The sequence below is a fragment of the Sarcophilus harrisii genome, chromosome 2 (assembly GCF_902635505.1).
Source record: "Sarcophilus harrisii chromosome 2, mSarHar1.11, whole genome shotgun sequence".
Lineage (NCBI taxonomy): Eukaryota > Metazoa > Chordata > Mammalia > Dasyuromorphia > Dasyuridae > Sarcophilus > Sarcophilus harrisii.
The window spans coordinates 216901263-216920950 of NC_045427.1; the positions used below are offsets into that span (position 1 = coordinate 216901263).

The 19688-nt window shown below is 36.5% G+C and overlaps 1 protein-coding gene across 1 annotated transcript in view; it reads left to right on the plus strand.

The window, feature by feature from the left end:
* DNAJC27 (DnaJ heat shock protein family (Hsp40) member C27) overlaps positions 1-12176 on the plus strand; it is a 52549-nt gene extending 40373 nt beyond the window's left edge. The window contains exons 6-7 of the mRNA XM_031951445.1: positions 3013-3173; positions 8670-12176. Coding sequence (XP_031807305.1) covers positions 3013-3173; positions 8670-8802 — 294 coding nt within the window. The 3' untranslated portion in view covers positions 8803-12176. The remainder of the gene's footprint in view (positions 1-3012; positions 3174-8669) is intronic.
* Positions 12177-19688: the final 7512 nt, after the last annotated feature.

Here is a 19688-nt window from a genome sequence, read left to right on the forward strand (position 1 = left end):
GATAAAAATCTCATGAGAAATGAGAAAAATCTCAGAAATATTGTTGAGAAAAGGAAGTAATTAATCTATTTTTTTGTTCTTTCAGATAGTACATAAAGACATTGTTTAGTTTAGTTTTTTTTAGATTGTTAGCATCCCTAAAAATAGGGCTGTTTTCAAAGCCACTCATGGGATGTTTGATGTTTTTTGTTTTTTTCGGTAAAGGAGAGCAATAGCCTGTCAATTGATGAATGGATGAACAAATTGTGGCATATGAATGTAGTAGAGCATTATTATGTGATAAAAAATTACAAAAGGAAGAATGCATACAAATCTCGAAAGACATATATGAATTGATACCGTGAAGTGAGCTGAAAAATTTTAGTCACTATATAATTATAAAGAAATAAAAAGATTTAAAAACTCTGATCAAAGAATTGATGATAAAGCATCTTTCCTAACAGAGAGGTGATAGAAATAAACACAGTATCAGATAAACATTTTCAAATATGGGTAACATATAAATTAGTTTTGTTAGCCAGTCTTTTTGTCACTAGAAAAAGGGTTGGATTTTTTTTTTTAATTATAGAGGGAATTTGGGAAGTGAATGCGTAATAATGATATTTAAAAAGAAAGAAAGGAGTTGTATTTTTTTAAAACTTGGAATAAAATAGATGGAAATTTGGAGAAAGACATAAGCATTGTAGTTTTTCTGAAACAACACATTTAATTTGTCATATACTTTTAAAAAAGAGAACAAGCTGTTTGTTTATGGAAATGCTCAGTTTCATGTACAAACCTTTTTCTGTTATTTTTATATGAAAATATTTATGTTAAAATTATTTGTTATTTGATGTATGTCAAGCATAGGATAAAAAGAAGAAAAACATTTTTTTAAAAAGGAAAAATAGCCGTGCAAATCATTAGCTTTTTCGTATATCATCAACAAAACCCAGCAGGAAGAGAGAAATTTTATTCAAAATTACTATAAACCATGTAAAACATATTGCCATCTAAATTAATTTGCTTGGTCAGTCTTTGGTCAAACCACAAAAATTCTTCCGACATACACAAAAAAAGGATTAAAAATTTCAAAGAAAATAATTTTTAAAAGTAGGAAGGAAGAAGGCCTCACAGTCCCACTTCTCAACTCTCCAGACTACTGACTTTACTTTCAACTGATTTCCACATCTACTACTCCGGTAGCAGTTCCTGTGGAGAAAGGGGCCTGCCATTTCTTCCACATGTACATCAACTGCTAGTCAACTGCTGTGGACAAACAAAAAAACCTAAAAGTCCAAAGAACAGCAGCACCTTTCAGACCACTGGCTCTACTCTAGTATGACTTCCATAGCCATCATCCAAGAAGTAATCTCCATGGGAAAAGGACTTACCTTGCCTATCTCTACCTATGCCAACTGCCAATCAATTGCCATGGAAGGGCAGGCAAGCTTAAAAGCTTTGGAAATAGCAGTATTTTCCATAATACCAGCTCTCCTTTCAACCTTGCCACTAAATACAGCACATAGGAAAGCAACCTCTGTGGAGAAGGGCCCAGCTACTCCCAATATCAAATGCTAACTAGTAACTAGGAGCAGGCAAACAAACCTGAAAACCCCAGAAATATGAGTGCCCCACAAACTACCAGCTGTGCTTCTAGCCTGACCACCAAACAACTTTCAGAGCATTAGCCACTGTGAAAAAGGGGCCTGCTACTCCTACCACTACCTAAACTAGCTGCCAGCTAACAATCAGTGAGAGACAGGTGGGCCCAAGAGTCCTGGGGACAGCATCCTCCAGACTACCAGCTCTTTTTCCAGTCCTCTAGGGGAGCAACTCCTATGGAGAAGGAGCCTGCTATCACCTCTGCCAACTGCCTGCTAATTTTTAATGAAAGGAGATAAGCCTAAAAAGAAAATCCAATTTCCCCTCTCCCTCTGTGTTATTAAACCAGCTTCTGGATTACCCCAGTAGTCATCCTTTTGGGATATATAACCCTTATGGTTAGCCTGGAACCAGGCTATGGAAGTACCCTGGCAACTAACTATTTTTGCAATTGTGCTTCCTCAGCAACCACAGTTACTGAAGATCCAGAAAAGAAAGTTCTTAGTGTTAAAAGTCCCAGGTTCTGTGAAATGGTTCAGTGTTAGAAAACTGACATGTTTTATTAAAATATGATACAAAAATAATGCATTAGCATATACACTGCTACTATACCCTAAGAACATCTGGGTCTTTTATTTGACTTATACCTGCAAATTCCTGCATTGTTGTTTCTCTCCATTAGAGTGTGAGCTCATTGAGGACAAAGGGGGGGGGGGGGAGGGAATAAGTTATTTTTCTATTTGGATCCCCAGTGCCTACCACAGTATTTTGCACATAACAAGTAATTCAATACTTTTTCATTCATTGTTAGTGATTCCCTGGTCATCCAATTATTCTGATTAGCCATATTGGGAATGTCACGGGAGGTCCAGAAGAGCCAGGCTGCTGCATCCCAAGCCATTGCCAGTTGTCCTGACTTTTTGTCTTGCCACTGGATTTCCATGACTGTAGAGGGGAGAGGGAGACTGATGACTTTGCACAGCTCTACCTCCCTTTAATCGAATTCATGTACTAGCCAAGATGTCATCCTGTGATGTCACTGGTCCTCTTCGTGAATGAAGAAGCAACAGTGGCAGAACAGTTAGGTCCACAACCATTTAGAAGAGAAAAATGAGTCTAAGGGTCATAAGGAAGCAGAGACCCTGATCCTCTCCTTTTGGGGATACCAGAGGAAGAGGAAAGGGGACGATGATATTGACAGAAAATCTGGGGAGAAGAGCTCCCTAAAGCACCCTTTTCTGCTGGTGAACTGGCCTGGAAAAGGGGCCTCCACTGTTTGTATTTCTGAACTGGATACTTATTTAACACCTTTAGTACCTTCATTTGTAACTTATAAAGATAATTGAGTTTTAACAAATCTCATTGGCATAATAAATTAGTGCCAAGTCCCCTGTTCCTAAAATCACTTCTATAATGCTTTGTTTACAGATGTTTTATTCTGCTATAGTTGATTTTTGTGAAAATGGAGGGAAACGTCCTATACCAAATATCAGCATAAGTTTCACCAAAGAACAAGCTGATAACATTCGCAGGATTCGAAACAGCAAAGATAGCTGGGATATGTTGGGAGTCAAACCTGGAGCCACAAGGTAAAAGTATTTCAAGAATTCTTGGTGCTGGGTACCACCCTAAGACTCCTGATCAGTTCAGTAGGTGGGTTTTAATGAACCAGTGATTTCATTAGTGTAGGAAATTCGACCAGGGCAGACTAAGATTCTTTAGCTTAGAATTTTAAAGAGTTACCTAAGCTTCAGTCTGTGATATGTTCCCCTGGTTCACACAGATCAGCAGAAGTGAAATTTGAGCCCAGGTCTTTCTTTGAATGAGGTTTGCTCTCCATTCAGTCTGCCACAGTGAGTGCCTCAGTATTAGTTATCAGATTTATAGGAGAATCTTAATTAGCTATTAAGCACAAGATTTAAGTTAGAAGGCATATGAGAGGCCATCTAGTCCAATCCATATCTAACTATCATTCCCCCACGTGTGGTTGTCCAGCCTCTGGTCCATATTTCAATTGAGAGAAATTGAAGAAACCCATTCTTTCCCAAGGAAGCTGATTCCAGCCTCTGGTCCATATTTCAATTGAGAGAAATTGAAGAAACCCATTCTTTCCCAAGGAAGCTGATTCCAGCTATTCATAGTGAAGAAATGTTGTTTTCAGTTGGCAAAGATATTAGAGTGGTCTGCCATTTTTCATTCCAGCTCATTTTATAGAGGAGGAAACTGGGGCAAACCAGGGTTAAGTGACTTGCTCGTGATCACACAGCTACTCAGTGTCTGAGGTCAGATTTAAACTCAAGAATCCAGTCTCCCCAACTGTAGTCCCAGTACTCTACTGTCCCAGCGAGCTGCCTTGAAGAATTTTGTTTTGTTTTGTTTTGTTTTTTACATCAATATTAACTACATCTTCCTTTCTGCAACTTAGAGCCTTTGTTTCTAGTTCTGGCCTCCAGAGCTGAAAAGAAAAAAAATCACTCTTCTCCATGGTGGTTTTTAAGATACTAGAATAGCAATATTCTCTTGACTCCTAAATCTTCCAGGCAAAACCTCCTTAGTTCTATTAGTTCATCCCCTTATGGCATATCTGTGCTGGTTGCCTTCATTTCTTCTCTTTTCATTTTCTTATCATCTAATTTTTTTATCTCATTACTCAGCAGAAATTTCTCTCCAAAGTTACTATTACTATCTTACTTATCAGTTCTCTTGGTTTTGTCACTGTTGACAAATGTTCCCTTTCTTTCTGGATACACTTTTGATTTTATGACACTGCCCTTTTAATTCTCCTACCTGCCTCTGAGGGCCTTCTTGTCACAAAACCTGCTATTACATGTTTAGGTATTACTCATTCTCTTTGCTTAGCTGTAACTCTCTATAATAGTCAAATGTCCAGACGTCAGACTTATCACTACAAAACTTTGCTTAGGACCAAGACTCAGATATCAGGCCCATGTAGGAGCCTATTTAATATTCCAATTTCAAGGTATCTCCAGGGGATGCATAAAAGATGGCCATTGGGCAGTGGGATGAAAGAATTGGTGTCAAATGTGAATTCATTTAAGTCCCTGAAATCTCTATCTCTAGTTATTACTGATCCAGTTGTTTAACCCGGTTTACCTGCAGGTCCATTATCTTCTTTCTTGGTGTTTGTAGAAGGAACAGATGGACATTATTTCTTTTCCCCATTTCCCTATTCCTGTCATCATAGGACCCTAGAAGTAGAAATCCCATAATTATAGATTTGTCTAGTATTTCATCCAACTTCTGCAGAGAAAATTCTCCTCTACCCTTGCCTACATCTCTGTGATTCAGAATCAATACCTACCAAGTTGGAAACTCCCTTTTTTCAGCAAGCTATCCTTCTGTGTAGTTCATTCTATTTAGGTCTTTGTTGCAGTCAGCCAACTAGCATTTGTTAAGTGCCTACTTTGTGCCAGGTAGTGTGCTATGTACTCCAAATAGTGTTTATCCTAGAGTCAGAGAGCCTGTGTTCTGTCCTGCTTCTGCTATATACAATCTATGTGACCTGGGCATGTTAATTAATCTTGCCAGACCTCTTTTTCCAGAGATAGAAAATGAAGAGGTAGGACTAAATGGCCCGTTAGGTTCTTTTTGGTTCTAAACTCGTGATCCTGTGATCTACCAATCTTCAGGCCATTCTCTATCCTTATTTTAGTTCCTTTCCCATAGAAGTAACAGACTTCTTCTATGCCCAAGCTTTTTCCTCAGATGTGGACACTTCAGTATTCATGTATGGTGGTATTTTCTCATAACTTTTGATTTCCTAGTTCATCTGCTTCCTCAGCTATCATGTCATATCTTCTTTTTACCTCAGCCTTCCACAGGGATGGTCATACCATAAATTTCACTTTCCCCTAGAACTGTTTTACCTCCACAATATTGAAGTCTGAAATTTGCATTTCTAGTTATAGCCTCCTATCCTTTCATCTCTATTTCTGCCTTACTCTGCCTAAACCTAATCTTCATTGTTACCATGACCTCTTGCTCTTTCACTTTGTCCTGGTCTCCTATCAGTCTGACTTTCCTTACTCTTTTCAAGTACTTGACCCTGTAGTTGACTAGTTGAATTATTCAGAGGCTTCTTCCCTTAAATCTCTTACTCCCTGGTCTTTATGCTACTTATGCCTTACTAAACTGAACTCTGGGTTGTCTTCACTAACTGCTTCTCATCGTTGACTTGTGTACTGCTCATTGTCATTGGAAAATGTCACAAACTGCCACAGAATTATGTGATCCAGTCTCAAATGCCACACAGCAATTCTTTTTCCTACCCTATTCATATTTCATATGAATATACTCCTTGAAGTAGCTATTTCACTTCTTCTCTTCAGTCTCATGCTCTCTTATACCCTTATCCTGGTATTCTTAGCTGGACTTTACCATTTACTTATTGAAAAAATTGAGCTCCATTTTATTCCTGACACTATGTATCAGCATCTCTTTACATAGTGCTTCCATCTATTTTGCTGTAGTCTCTGAAGAGGTAAACCGTCTCTTGCCAAGGAGATCCTTCTATTTTACGCTCTTAATCCCATCTCCTTATTTTCCTATCTAGCTTCTAACTCTGCCATTCAATGGCAACTATCTCTACACACCAACACAATAATTTATTAGCAGTTAAATATTTTTCCTCAGCTAAGTTTATTGCTACATTTAATACTGTTAACTACTTCCTGCTCCTGGATATTTTTTCCTCCCTTGGCTTCCATGATACCTTTGTCTTGTGTCTTCTTCTTCATCTGACTTCTGAGTTTCCTTTGTCAGCCAGTTGATCCTGAGTACTACTGTAAACGATGTTGATGGGTTACATTTAGGCTGACCTGAAAGTGGTTTCTATTGAGAACTAAATAGAGCTATTTAGTCTTCTGGGTCACAGGTCCAAACTGTAGTGGGTGTCCATTGATCATTTAAAACAGGTCTCTGGACTTGTTCAGATCTTTGGACCAAGAGCAAGCCCGTAAAGTTGGCAGAAGTTTCCAGAGTTCACAAAGCTTAGACTCTTAATAACTGTGTCTGGTTCAAAATCAGTAATCAAAAATAGATAGACTATGAAACAGATGATGATATTAATTTCTAGGGCTATAGAAGAAATTATAATGGCAGGTAGATTAGTCCATGTGTCACCCCCTACCAGGATAAATTTCCATATAACAAAGTTATGCTGGCCTTGATACCCTTAAGTATATCCTTTATCCCAGCTTTGTCATGACAATGTAGAACTTGATGTCAGATATTATTAAACAAGTGTAGACACATTTATTGGTATGTACATCCTTCAGGACTAATTCATTCATTACATAAGAGCATAGCCAAGAATTTCAAAAACTAATCTACCAGATCATAAGTGTTCTATCTCAAGTTCCAACTTAGGGAATGGAAGGAGGTTCCTTGTCCTTCAGAGATGGCACATAATAATAATAAAAGCAATAATACTAACATTTATATAGTACTTTAATGTATAAGAAACTTTATATACATTAACTTGTTTTGAATATCATCTTGTGAGCAATTTTCATTCTTAGAGAAATGTCAGAAATCCCTTCCAGTTCCTGAAAGAAACCTTTACCCATACTGTTGTTCAGCAATGAGCTATTTTCAATAAGGTAGGACAGTCTGTCTCATGTGTACAATATGCCTAAGGCCACCATGACTGAGACTGTAGAGGGTCCCTGGTTAGGAAGGGCATCTTCCTAGGACCTGTTCAATCCTGTTTTTCCTGCTGACAAAGAGAAGACTCCAGAGTACACTGGTGTTCTCCTGTTGGAGCTCTCCTTTGTATTGTGCTTTAACATTTACAAAGTACTTTCCTCATAACTCTCCCCTGTGTGAGATGATTATCCCCATTTTACAGAGGGGGAAACCAAGACTCAGACATTAAGTGACTTGCTTATGGTCATACCTAACTAACAAATGGTAAAAGTGGAATCTGAATCTAAGTCTTTTCTGAGTTTAATATGATGCTCTCTACTAGACTGCACTGTGAAAATGTGCTGACAATTAGGCGAACATCAGCATGAGAGAAGGAAGGGCAGATTTCTGAATTGGGGGGAGAGGAAGTGAGAACCAGAAGACTGGACCAAGTTAGTATCAATATGTCTTCAGATCATCAAAATCTGAGAGGCTAGGAGAAATTAGGTCAGTTACCATAATGCAGAGAATGCTGCATTTGTCTGCCCCCACTCTGTCTTTACATCCTTAGTACTTTGATGGTTGTTGCTGGAATCCTTCCTTCCCTGTGGGCCCAGGTAGCTCAGAGCAGAATCTACTCTGTCTTCATCTCACAGTTGCAGTTATCAGACTCTGGGTTCAGGCCTTCACTGCAGCATGTGGCTTAATCTCCTACAAAGACCTCTGTATAGAGAATAAAGTCAGATATTAGAAATGTGCTTAGTTGTACAGAATCCTTTTCAGAAAAGTTTCTCACTATAATCCTGCATGTTGTACCATGGGTTGCAGTCTACTTTGCCCACCCTTAGTTCTGCCTCTGCAGAGCAACATTAGTTCTCATCGTTTTCAGCAGACCTGCAGGACCTAGCCCACATTCTATTCATTCTGGCCTCTGTACATTTGTACTTGCTGTTTACCCAAGTGAAATGCAAAATCCTCATTTTGCTAATCCATAAACTTCTCTTCCTTCAGAAACCTGTTCCATGAAACCTTTCCTGATCAACTCCCATTCTAATTATTTAGTCATATACTTCTAGAAATACTACCTCTCTTTATTTTGTTTTTATACAAGTGAACTAATGCCCAGGAAGATTAAGTATGTCTCCCAGAGTCACAAAAAGAGTTTGTGGCCAATCCAGGTCTTAAACAAAAATTTTCTTTCTCCTAGTTCATTGTTCTTTCTGCTACCCTTGCTCTGCATCCCAATTAATATAAAATTATTCTTGTATTACTATGTGTTGCCTATTTTTGTCTTTTCAATTATTTTCACTTAAATTGCATTATTTCAGTTATTTAAATTAAATAACATAACTGAAAGAAATATTATTAGAAGTCAAAATAAAATGGTTAAAGGCTGACCATGTTCTGTTGTTAATAATAAATATCTTCTTTTTCTTTAGGGATGAGGTGAACAAAGCTTATCGGAAACTTGCGGTACTTCTCCACCCTGACAAGTGTATGGCTCCAGGCAGTGAAGATGCCTTCAAGGCAGTTGTGAATGCCCGAACAGCCCTCCTAAAAAACATCAAATAACCTAGAATGCAGCAGGAAACAGACAAGTACTTATCTCCAGTAGATAATTCCATTTCCCAGAGAGAAAAAGAATTGAGACCTCACCCAGGATTGTTGCTCTATCCATTTGTGTATGCACAATTTCAGATTCTTATCACTATTTTTTGGAAATTTTTGAAGGAAAAAAAAAGTGCTATTGTTTTCAGATGTGAAGAGCTGTGATTCATATCATTCATTTTTTATTTGCCCATTTTTACAGTCTGATAACTCTCTTCTCTTTATAAACATACTTTTCATTTCATACATTTCATACATACTTCATTCAGGTGAGGCCATATGGCTTCCATGGGGTGAGAGTCACCTCTCAATTATATTTTACTTTGGTTTATCACTTGAGTGATAAATCAAGAATGAAAGCAGAGAATAGAAAGAACATTCTCCCATAATATGACATCATGAAAGGATTTCTTTATTTTTATTCTCAAAATAAAAGGAGAATGTTTAGGAATTTGGAGTGGCATTTTAATTTCCATTTTAGAATTAATGAACTCATTCTATCTCTTTGACTTCAGTGAAATGGGCTGAATTGCTCTAAATTTTAAGCTCCTTCTCATGAGCCAACACTCATCAGTATCTCCAAAAGGATATAGTTCAATATCTTACACCAGGAGAGTAAATCCTAGTCTCTCAGGACAGGTTGAAGTTCTCTTCACAAATGGATGGAAATGGAAATGATTCTTCCTCTACCATTCCCCTCCTCTTCCCAAGACAGCTCTCTTTTTCTTTCCTCTTCACCTACCACCCTCATTATCTCTCTCTTCCCTATACTTTTAGTTGATATATTCTCCATCCTCTAGTTTAGACATGCTACTTAAACTAATTTAACCAGTATGAAAGATCTAGTAGGGAATATTGGGATGGTAATGGAAAAAAGATTCTGTGTCCTGTTGGAAGAAAAGAGGAAAGTGCTTTCTGACACTTTTTTTCTTGGATTCCCAAGTTTTTATATAGCAATATTTATTCAAAATTTATTCAAATATTTATTCAAAAAAAATAAACATTAATTTTACCTAGAGGAAAACCATCATGTTCACCCATGCATCCCTTCTCATCACACAAAAGTCTCATGACTACAAAGTAATAAAGACCTTCAAATGTAATTTTATGTAAGACATCTGACTACTTTATGAGTATGCCGCATATTCTTTGGCTGCTTAAAAAAATGGTTTAACTAGGCCTTTGAGGTCTACAGACACATTTATTGTACAAAAAGCTTGAAGAGTTGGACCTTTAGACTTGGCAAGAGCTTACTTTACAGCCTATGGGGAAAGACAGACCAAGTTGTCAGAACCTAGTGGTATTATCTGTCTTAAAGCTGCCATATTTTCATGCTGCTAGAATCAGGCTACATTTTGCTCTGGTTTTAGTTAACCCAAAGTTCATCACTCCCAATCTCTGCTGTCATTATTTAGTGATGCTTTAAAGATTATTTTTGCTTCCCCCTCTCCCCACAATTATGGGTCTGATATGATTGGGTATGTTTTCAGGTAACTAGGATTTATTACAGGGTCCTCAGTCCCAGTTTGAGAGTCTCAACACTTTTTAAATAACTTGCTTGTGTGAGGTTTTCCTTTGGCTCTAGCTAGTCTCAGATCACTGAACTACACAGATTGGTTGCCTACGTAGTATGCCTGTATAACAAGTTCTTAGCCAAATTAGAGTCCTTATGGGCTTGGCATGTGCTTTATGTGTCTTTATCATATTTAAATAAATATAGTGTTGGAATATGTAAAAAGATCAGCTGAATAAGGGAGTCTTCTCGTACCATCATTCACCAATTGCCATGTACATAGAGCATCCTGAATTCTTTGGCACAATATAAAGGGCAAAATTAATACCCATTTTTGATATCATAATAGGTGGATCACTTTAGCCCAACTTCAGTGCATGAGTGGTTAATATGGCAAATAGAATTCCAGTGAGCATCTCAGCTGTTATCTTTTTAATGCAAATATGGTTCATTGAGATTTAAAGCTCAGTCTTGATCCATAGGTCTTATAAGTCTATGATTTCCAGCATTAGCAACTTCAGAAATATAGCTGCTACATACTAAGATTCTGGGCCCTTTATGTTTTGGAGACGGTTTTGTTTTGTTTAGTTTTTAAGCTCAGGATCCTGGCAGTTACTACTATGGTCCTTGAGCAGGATTTGAAGGTACAAGAGAGCATGTTTTACTAGGAAATTATAGTTTGGCAAGTACTGGCTTTTAAGCCATATTTCTGTTAAGAAAACCTGCAGATCTCAAAGTATAAATCTAACAACCTCCTGCTGAAAATATATATACATTAGTTCAACCTTGTAAAAGTTCTTGAGCCAGTTGGGTTTCTTTCAGAGGACTTAATGTCTTTCATAGAGGATAAGGATAAAAATAATAGTTTAATGCAATTCTTATTGGAAAACAAATCATTCCTTAGGATATAACATTTTAGCAGTTGTTTACAAAGCTCAAGCATTAATTTAACAACATACCTAAATACCTTAACATTTATATTCTTTGATTTGCTATTCAGACTGTAATTCTATTTTTTCCATTTTAGTACCATTGTCAAACTTGTCAAGCAGAGTATGTATATATATCATATGTTGAACTTTCAGCCAGATAGGATCCAGCAAGATGCCTTTCATTACCAATTTTCTGAAAAGGAAAAATAGAGAAATTTGAAAGCATAGGTGATAGAAAATTTTTTTTAATTAAAGCTTTTTATAGGTCATAGAAATTTAATGTTTTGTTTTGAAACAATTTAGAGATGCTCACTTTAAATATGAAAAGAAGTCATGTTTCTGATGTTTCATGAGTCATATTGTTTCCAGCAAACCAAACTGCAGTTTCAAGCCATGCAAATAAAGGCCATATTGATAAAAATTATTTCTTTTGGAAAATGGACATGTTCTAGTAAGTCATAGCATTTTCTGTGATGACACCCTTCTGGTATTGTTCCCTCTTAAAATGTGAATGTCATGCATAATCTTGTTTCAAATCTTTAGGTTGAGTATACCTATTTTTCTTTTTGTTGAAATGACTAAAAATGTTTAATAAGTGTTTATGTCTTGAATGAAACTGTTACTTGTCTTTAAGTTATGTATTTTTATAAAGTAAAGCCAAATTTCAAACACACTAGTTTTATCTGTATTCTACATTTGTGTATAATGCAGTGTTATCTAATAAAATATACAATAGGTTAAATCATCGACCACAACACTTATCAGTTGTACTTGTATGTCCTTGGACCAAAAAAAAAAAAAAAAGATGCTTCAATTTTTGCATTTCTAAGATGGGAGAATAATCATCACTGCTTTGCACCTGTTAGTTTCCCAATAAATGGTTGTTTAATGATTGGCTCCATTATGTTATTCTAAACTTATTAAAGTGCTTTGAGCTTATCAAAAGGTGCACTTTTCTATTTGGTTTTCTTAAGTTGGATAATATGTTGTCCAGATTATATTGAACATACAGAGTAAAATAATCTAGTTAACTCTGGTTCCTGGACAAAGAAGACTTCATATAAATGCAAAGACACTATGGGGAACTTAGAAGTTTATTACAAAAGCAGTAGAAAGTCAGTACTCAGAAAACTTAAAGATCTAAACCTTCAAATAAAAAAGGAAAAAAGGCTTCAAATTTTAGTTTATGGAATGAATTTATTTTAATAATAGCCATCATAGCTTTTTATGACATCATGAGTCATAAAAACATTGTGGAGAAACCTGTGTACCTTAGGCTAGTATAATCCATCCCAAGCAGAAGGAAATTAGTTAAGGTTATATACTTAATCCATTAAATTTAAGGGATTCAGCTATTAAAAAACAAAACAAAAAAACAGCAGCAACCCTAAAGATTATATACTTATATAAAATTCATTTACCTATCACTTCTTAAACACATTGGAGGTTTTTTGCTCTAAATTTCTATTTTTAACCTATAGGAATTGATGTTTTGGTTTGTGATATTTTAAGAAATATATTAATTCTCTAAACTTTATGTTTTAGTAGTTTAGGAAACAACTTGAAGTTTAAAGTTTTATAAAACTGCTTATTTAGATTACTTTAATGCTACATTTCTAATAAAGCTTTATTTTCAAATGCTTATTTTTCATGGGCTTTGAAGCTTTTTACTTTTTATTTGTGCAAAATTTGGAAAAAAATATTATTTTTCTCATTAGTCTTGTTTTATATGCCTGAAGTTGCCTTAAAGAATGTGAAGTTTGTATTTATGAGTCTTCTTTCCAAATACTCGGACAATGAGATTGATGCTTTGGTAATTAGATTGAAGATTTATGGTTGATAAAATATTGAAGCTTAAAAAGATATAACATGGAAAAAAATGTGTTGGTACCCTTGTACATCTGAGTGAAAGTTCAGAGGAATAGATTCTTGAAATAATGCAGGATCAACCTTACTCTTGGTAATATTAGTGTTCTTCTTAATTACACTTTATCTAACATAGTTTTATATTTATTCTGTATCTTCTTACTCTGTATACACACGTCTCCTCCATTAGAATGTAAAGTCCTAGAGAAAACAGATTTTTTTTTTTGATTCTTTTATCCCAGGCACTTGGCATAATACCAGGCACACTGTAGGCCCTTAATAAGTTACTGCTCTTTGATTTATTTAGCCAGAGAAATCATTTAACTTATTAACTGAAAAATTCAGCCAACCCTACTTGTTGACTAAAGCAAATACATTTAATTTTTAAAATTTAAGGTTTTTTAACCTGTGAACTTGGGATTGTTAATATCAAGAGAGTAATAAAACAAGATATTCTTACCAAAGGTGTTTGCCTTTGTTATAAAGAATATCCAGGGCAAAGTATAAGTTAAAGAGAAATTTTCTAGATGGTAAAATCCTCCAGGTACTCCCATTAGTAGATGACATAGTGTTGATTGGTTTAAGCCCCAGAATACAATAGAATCATCTCTTTTAAGATTATTCAAAAAGGTTTGATCTCACCAACCACTGAAAAAAGCAATTGACTGAAAGATTATTATTATCCATGTTCTTTGTGGTTAGATGGTCAATCCATAGAGAAACTGCATATGGATAACAAATTGGACCCAGAACTGAATAGGAGGAGGAAAACAACTTTGGGAAAGGGGACACCAATCTTTTCTTTTTAAAAATGCCATCTATGTTTTAAGGATGATGCACGCAGTATAGAGTACTTCAATTCTTAAAGAATTAAAGTAGCAAGTCACCCTCAAGAAAAATGCTTGATGAGTATACTTTTTTTCTCATTTATTTATGGACAAAAGGGTATAAAAGATCTCATCGGAGATTCATGAGGAGTGAAGGCCCATGAAGTGAGAAAATTGGATAACTCATAGCTTGGTGTACCAATGGTGTCCATACAATGCCAAAAGCTCCAAGGAAGCTTCCCAGCACAAAAGGGTGTTTAAGAATTTACAAGAGCACCAACCCTGAAGTCAAGAGGAGCCGAATTCAAAGTGATCTCACACACTTAACACTTGCTCGCTGTGTGACCCTGGGCAAGTCACTTAACCCCAATTGCCCCGGGGAGGGGGGGGGGGGGAATTTACAAGAGGATGTAAGGGCATAGATTGTGAACTGCATCATGACAAGACAAACCCACATCCATGAAATCATAGCTCTCATCAAAGTTAAATGTAATAGCATTTGTAACAATACCCAAGACCATATGCCCAACAGATCTTGATGCAGAAGACATTAACAATCTGCTATGTACAAATCACTGAGAGCTTGGATAAGGAGCAGGCCAAGTAGACAGCCATGTGGGAGATAGCCCAAAAAGGGAGGGGAACTGAGAGTGAGATGTACAACAGAGGACCCAATATCAGATATTGGGGAGAATTAACCAGTGTAGGTGTTAGGGCTCAAGGGGGATCCCCAAAATGTTGGAGTTCCAAACAAAGTGAGACACAAGGTGTCTCAAAAGGATTTGCAGGCTCAGACCCATTTCCAAGTCAATTGTAATGTCAATTAAAGCAGGGTAAATTATTTTAAAAGTTCGCAAAGAGCCAGGAGCAAGAAGGTAAATTTATAGGGATAAGTTAAAGAAATCAGGTACTTCATGTCACTAATATGCTAATTTTATGGCTTAGAGGTAAAATTGAGGAGTGGTCTGTTTCTGATTTTGTATGTAGGTGTAGCATCCATAGTTCCCTGGGCAGAGTTTGTGGCATGGAGAGCCATCCAGAAGTGTGTTTTTAGGCCTGAAATGTCACTAGGTCAAATAGTGGGCACTCAATTTTGTTCTGCACCTGTTTACTTTAAGCACCTCATTACTGTTGCTCATTAGTCTCAGAAACCCTATTATCATTGACCAACAGGCTATTATCTGACAGCCAACAATATCTGTGGGCCCAACATCCTGGTCATATAAACTGGGGCACGATAACCTAAAGGATGAAATACATCATTTTTAATTACCTTGTTTGCAAGGCCAAATTATCCTTGAAGTTATTCCTAGGGGCTGCACCATATCATAGGGACTTCAAAGCCTAGAAACTCTTTCCACCTCTACAGGATCTGCAACTCACCTCATTTAAAATCAAGAGAGCAGCATGCAACTCTGAAAAGTAAAGTGACGTGAGACCTACTGTATGTGAGAGAAAGGAGTTAAATCTTGGTCTTACTGGTTCTAAAATTAGACTCTAGTACTACATCATATTCCCTCTGTAAAGCTAAATATCTATCCTCTATGTTATGATATGTCTGCTATTCTTTTTTGAGTTATAGTAAAGAACCAGAATCCCCTGTGGTTACCAACACATAAGAAACACTATTTTCAAACTTTGTCTCAAGATTACAAATAGTTCTCTTTCCCTACCTTACTATACCCTCATTCCTGCAAGAAGAATGGTTATCTGCTGCTTATTTTCATGCCAGTATTTTTAAAAAGCAGTATCAAGGCTAAGGAAAAATTGATTATAATGTAGACATCCAGCAAAGACCTGTTCAACAATAATCCTATAAAACATAATAACATAATATTGAATAATACAGATTTGCTGGTGATGCTTTAATGAAAGTCATGAATTGGTAGAAGTCACTTGAACATTCGAATGTCCTCATCAACTTGGGCTACTTTCTTCCACAAACAGCATATGCTTCATGTGAAGAATGGAATCAAATGCAGAATACAATGAAAGGAAGCACTCCTATAGAACTGTTCCAAATCCAGCTCACAGCATCTGGTACTACTGTGTCTGCAAGGTCTTTTTCTACAGACCACACATGTCACTGTGAATACAAAATCTCTGCTCGGCTAGGTTCCCAGGGTTTGCTTCTCTCCAAAGACTGACTCTGCTGCCAAGGGGATCACACTTCTTGAAGCTGCTTCCTCTGCCAAATGACTGACCCTTTATATTCACTTCTTTTTACAAAGTGTGTTTCTGCTGTCTGCCGGATAACTGTGTTTCTTACTGATCCGTGAACTCCCCTTTAAAGTAGAGATGGGACCAGTGAAAGGAAGAAGAGAGATCCCTGTTGGGATCTTTATAAACTCCCACTCATAAATTTGTCCATGGCTTGGTAATTTAGGTATGACTGATTTGTTTATTTAATCATTTTTGTTGTTCCCTTATTCATTCATTCAAAGAGGTATTTTTACCTTATATAAAGATCTTGGCATAGCATATGTAAAACTAGTTTAAAATCTCATTAACACCTTAAAAGCCTTTTTTATAATGCGCAGTTCTCTTCCAAATCATGCCCAGACTTATAATGGTGATCTAGATACTGTGTAAATTTTAGGTGTTGAAATTGGAGAACAAAATAAATAGATTGCATCCAGAAACTATGCGTTAAGCAGTTTTAAAAACTGACAAAAATTTGTCTTATAAGATCCCAAGAAATCTCCAGGATTTACCAGCCCAAGGAAACAAGATAAACATGGAGAGTCCAATCCCATCTAACCCATACCTGAAGGAGAATCCTTCCTAAAACATTACCAACAAATAATCACTTAACTTTTGCTTGAAAGCCTTCCGTCAGACAGAACCTTCTATTTAGCCCAAGCAGTTTATTCCATTTTAAGACAGAATTTTTAGGATATTTTTCCTTGAAGATAATCTAGTTTCTTATTTTATAGATGAAAAAACTGGCATCTAGAGAGATAATGTCCCTCTGTGTATCTTATGTCTTTGGCCATAACTTATTCTTTGATTGCTCTAATTTATCAACACTTTATCCTCTCACACCCTCTAAACTGCAGACATTCTCTAGCTCTGGGCTAGCATACCACGTGAGCCAGAAATACATACAGAGCTCCTAAGGGACACAGATTCCATGCCCAAAGGAAGGGCAGTTAGGATGCTGTGTAAACATTAGGTCTCAACAGCTAACACACCCACAAAGCTGGTCCCTTAAGGCCTTTCTCTACAATTATACTACTCTGCCATCTATACAATATCATGGTTGCCAACCCTTCCCTCTCTCTCCCTAATGTCACTTCCAGGTTCTATGGGAGAAGTAGAAGAAGAGAGAGTTTGAGTTGAATAAGGAAAAAAAAGAAAACCATGTAAGTGACTTAGAGGGATTTGGCTAAGGAAGTAGAGCTGGAGTGCACTTTTTAGAGAAGACATAAAGCATAATTTAGGAGAAACAAGAAATTTTTCTTGTTCTCTAGGCCTAAATACTGGTTCAGATTCTATTTCTGGGTTCAAAGAGAAGTAGGATCAAATAAATTAATGGCTAGATGAATGAATAAATGAAAGAAAACAAAAAGGAAAGGAAGAAAGGGAAACAAAAACAGGATCAAGGAAGATCAAGAAGACTATAAGAAGATTAAAGAGGATCAGGGAGTCAAATCTGAAGAAGCAGACTCCAAAAGGATAAGGTAATTAGCAGGACAAGACAAAGCAAGAAAGGGTAGGTATAATAATTACAGTTAAGCAAATTAATAGAATGGATTAAAGGGTATAGCAAATTGGTGAAAGAGCAGAGGTTGATACAAGGCTTTAGGGGAGATATATACATATACACATGTATATATATACATTGTGTATATTCATGTACACACATAAACATATATATGCATTCACATATACATGCATGTTTATATAATTATGTTATAATTCTATGTGACATTTATGTAGTGATTTAACATTGCAAAGCACTTAATATCAATTGTCTCACTTGATATTCTGGCTACTGTAACACCACCCAAAATCCAAAACAATTCTCTCCCACCCCACCCTCACTGTCTCTGCAGTCAAGCTCATTTTGTGCAATCCCACCCCTCTTCCGTGGCTTTGTACTGTGCCACTGCTTGCTACTTCCCTTCCTTTTTAGCTGTAAAATGCAATTGAATTGAATGGAAATATGCATTACCATTTGTTGGACAGAGAAACAAACATTTCCTATTTTCATTTTTAAATAGACTTATGTTTGGAAAAAATGTATCAACAATTCTTTGATTTCCTTCGAACTTCTCTTTGAGTGGAATAGTTACAGTAGCCCATTCCCTGACCTCAGTGATCTCGGATCTGCCCAGGGCTGAAGTTAAATCAAAGCCAAAGGCCAGCTCACAGTCCTGCCCAGCTGCACCTGCTGGATTCCTTCCCAGGCTATAGTGGTGTAGTAGCTCCTCCTGCAGGAGGAAGGTTCAGGCAGCATTGGGATTTTTCCTCCTATATAAAAATTTGGTTTCCATTTTATTTTCCCAAGAATAATTCCCAAGAATTATTATATTGGTAATTAGGGGTTAGACCTTTCTATAATACTAACATACCAAACAGCAAAACATCCAAACATAGGACTACCATAACTAGTGATGCCTTTTAGATCTTTTCTCTATCCTCACCTGAGGAAATCTCTTTACCCACTAAAATGCTCAATTAATAATCTCCTTAACTTCCCTATAGATCAAGTACAAATAATACATTTTTATTATATTACATTAAATAAAATAAACTATGTTTATTCTCTATAGTTGGTACCGTTAAGCTAGGGTTACTGTGGAGACTGCAGGACCTTTAGATAGTCCCCCACAGGCTGGTCAGTCTTGTTGATGCTTATTATTGCCTCATCAAACATTAGAGAAAGATTTTTCTCAGCTGGCTGTGCTGGGGAATGTGCCTGAGCTAGAATCCTAGAATCTGAGAGCTAGCTGAAATTTTAGAATGTGGAGAGAAAGAGGTAATGGAAAAGGATGGGAGGGACCAATCTTGACTTCAGATCATTGACAGTGAAGCATGTCTCTCTCCTCTTGGTACAAGGATGCAGGATGAGAAATGTGTTGTCAGACGTGGTTAATTTGTCTGTTGTTTTGCATAACCATATTGCTATGAGGATAAAGTACTATTAGGAAGGAGAGTCACCGAAAAGAGAAAACAAGATTTTAAAAAATGGAATCAAAATGATCTGTGATGGACTTGGCTTTTCTTGGCAATGCAGTGATTCAAGACAATTCCAATAGACTTGGAATGGAAAATGCCACCCCCTTAGTTTCCAATGTGTGGCTACTATGAGAAGAGTTGCTATAAATATTTTTGTATAAACATCCTTTTCCTCTTTCTTTGATTTTTTTTTTTTTTTTGAGTAGAAGCCTAGTAGTGGTATAGCAGAGTCAAAGAGTATTCACAGTTTGCTAGCTTTATAGGCATGGTTGCAATTGCTTTCCAAAATAGCTGGACCAATAATGTATAGCTTTATCATGGTTTCACTGAGTGTATTCTGTAAGTCCCTTCTAGCTCTAAATTTTGTGATTCAATTCATGGTTCAACTATCTAATCCAAACTCCCATCCCATACAAGAGCCCAAACCAGCATCTCTGACAACTTTTCTTAGACATTCCAGCAGGGTGGATCTTACTTGTTCCTAAAGTAGCCCTTTTGATTTTTGGTATGATTCTACTTGCAGAAAAT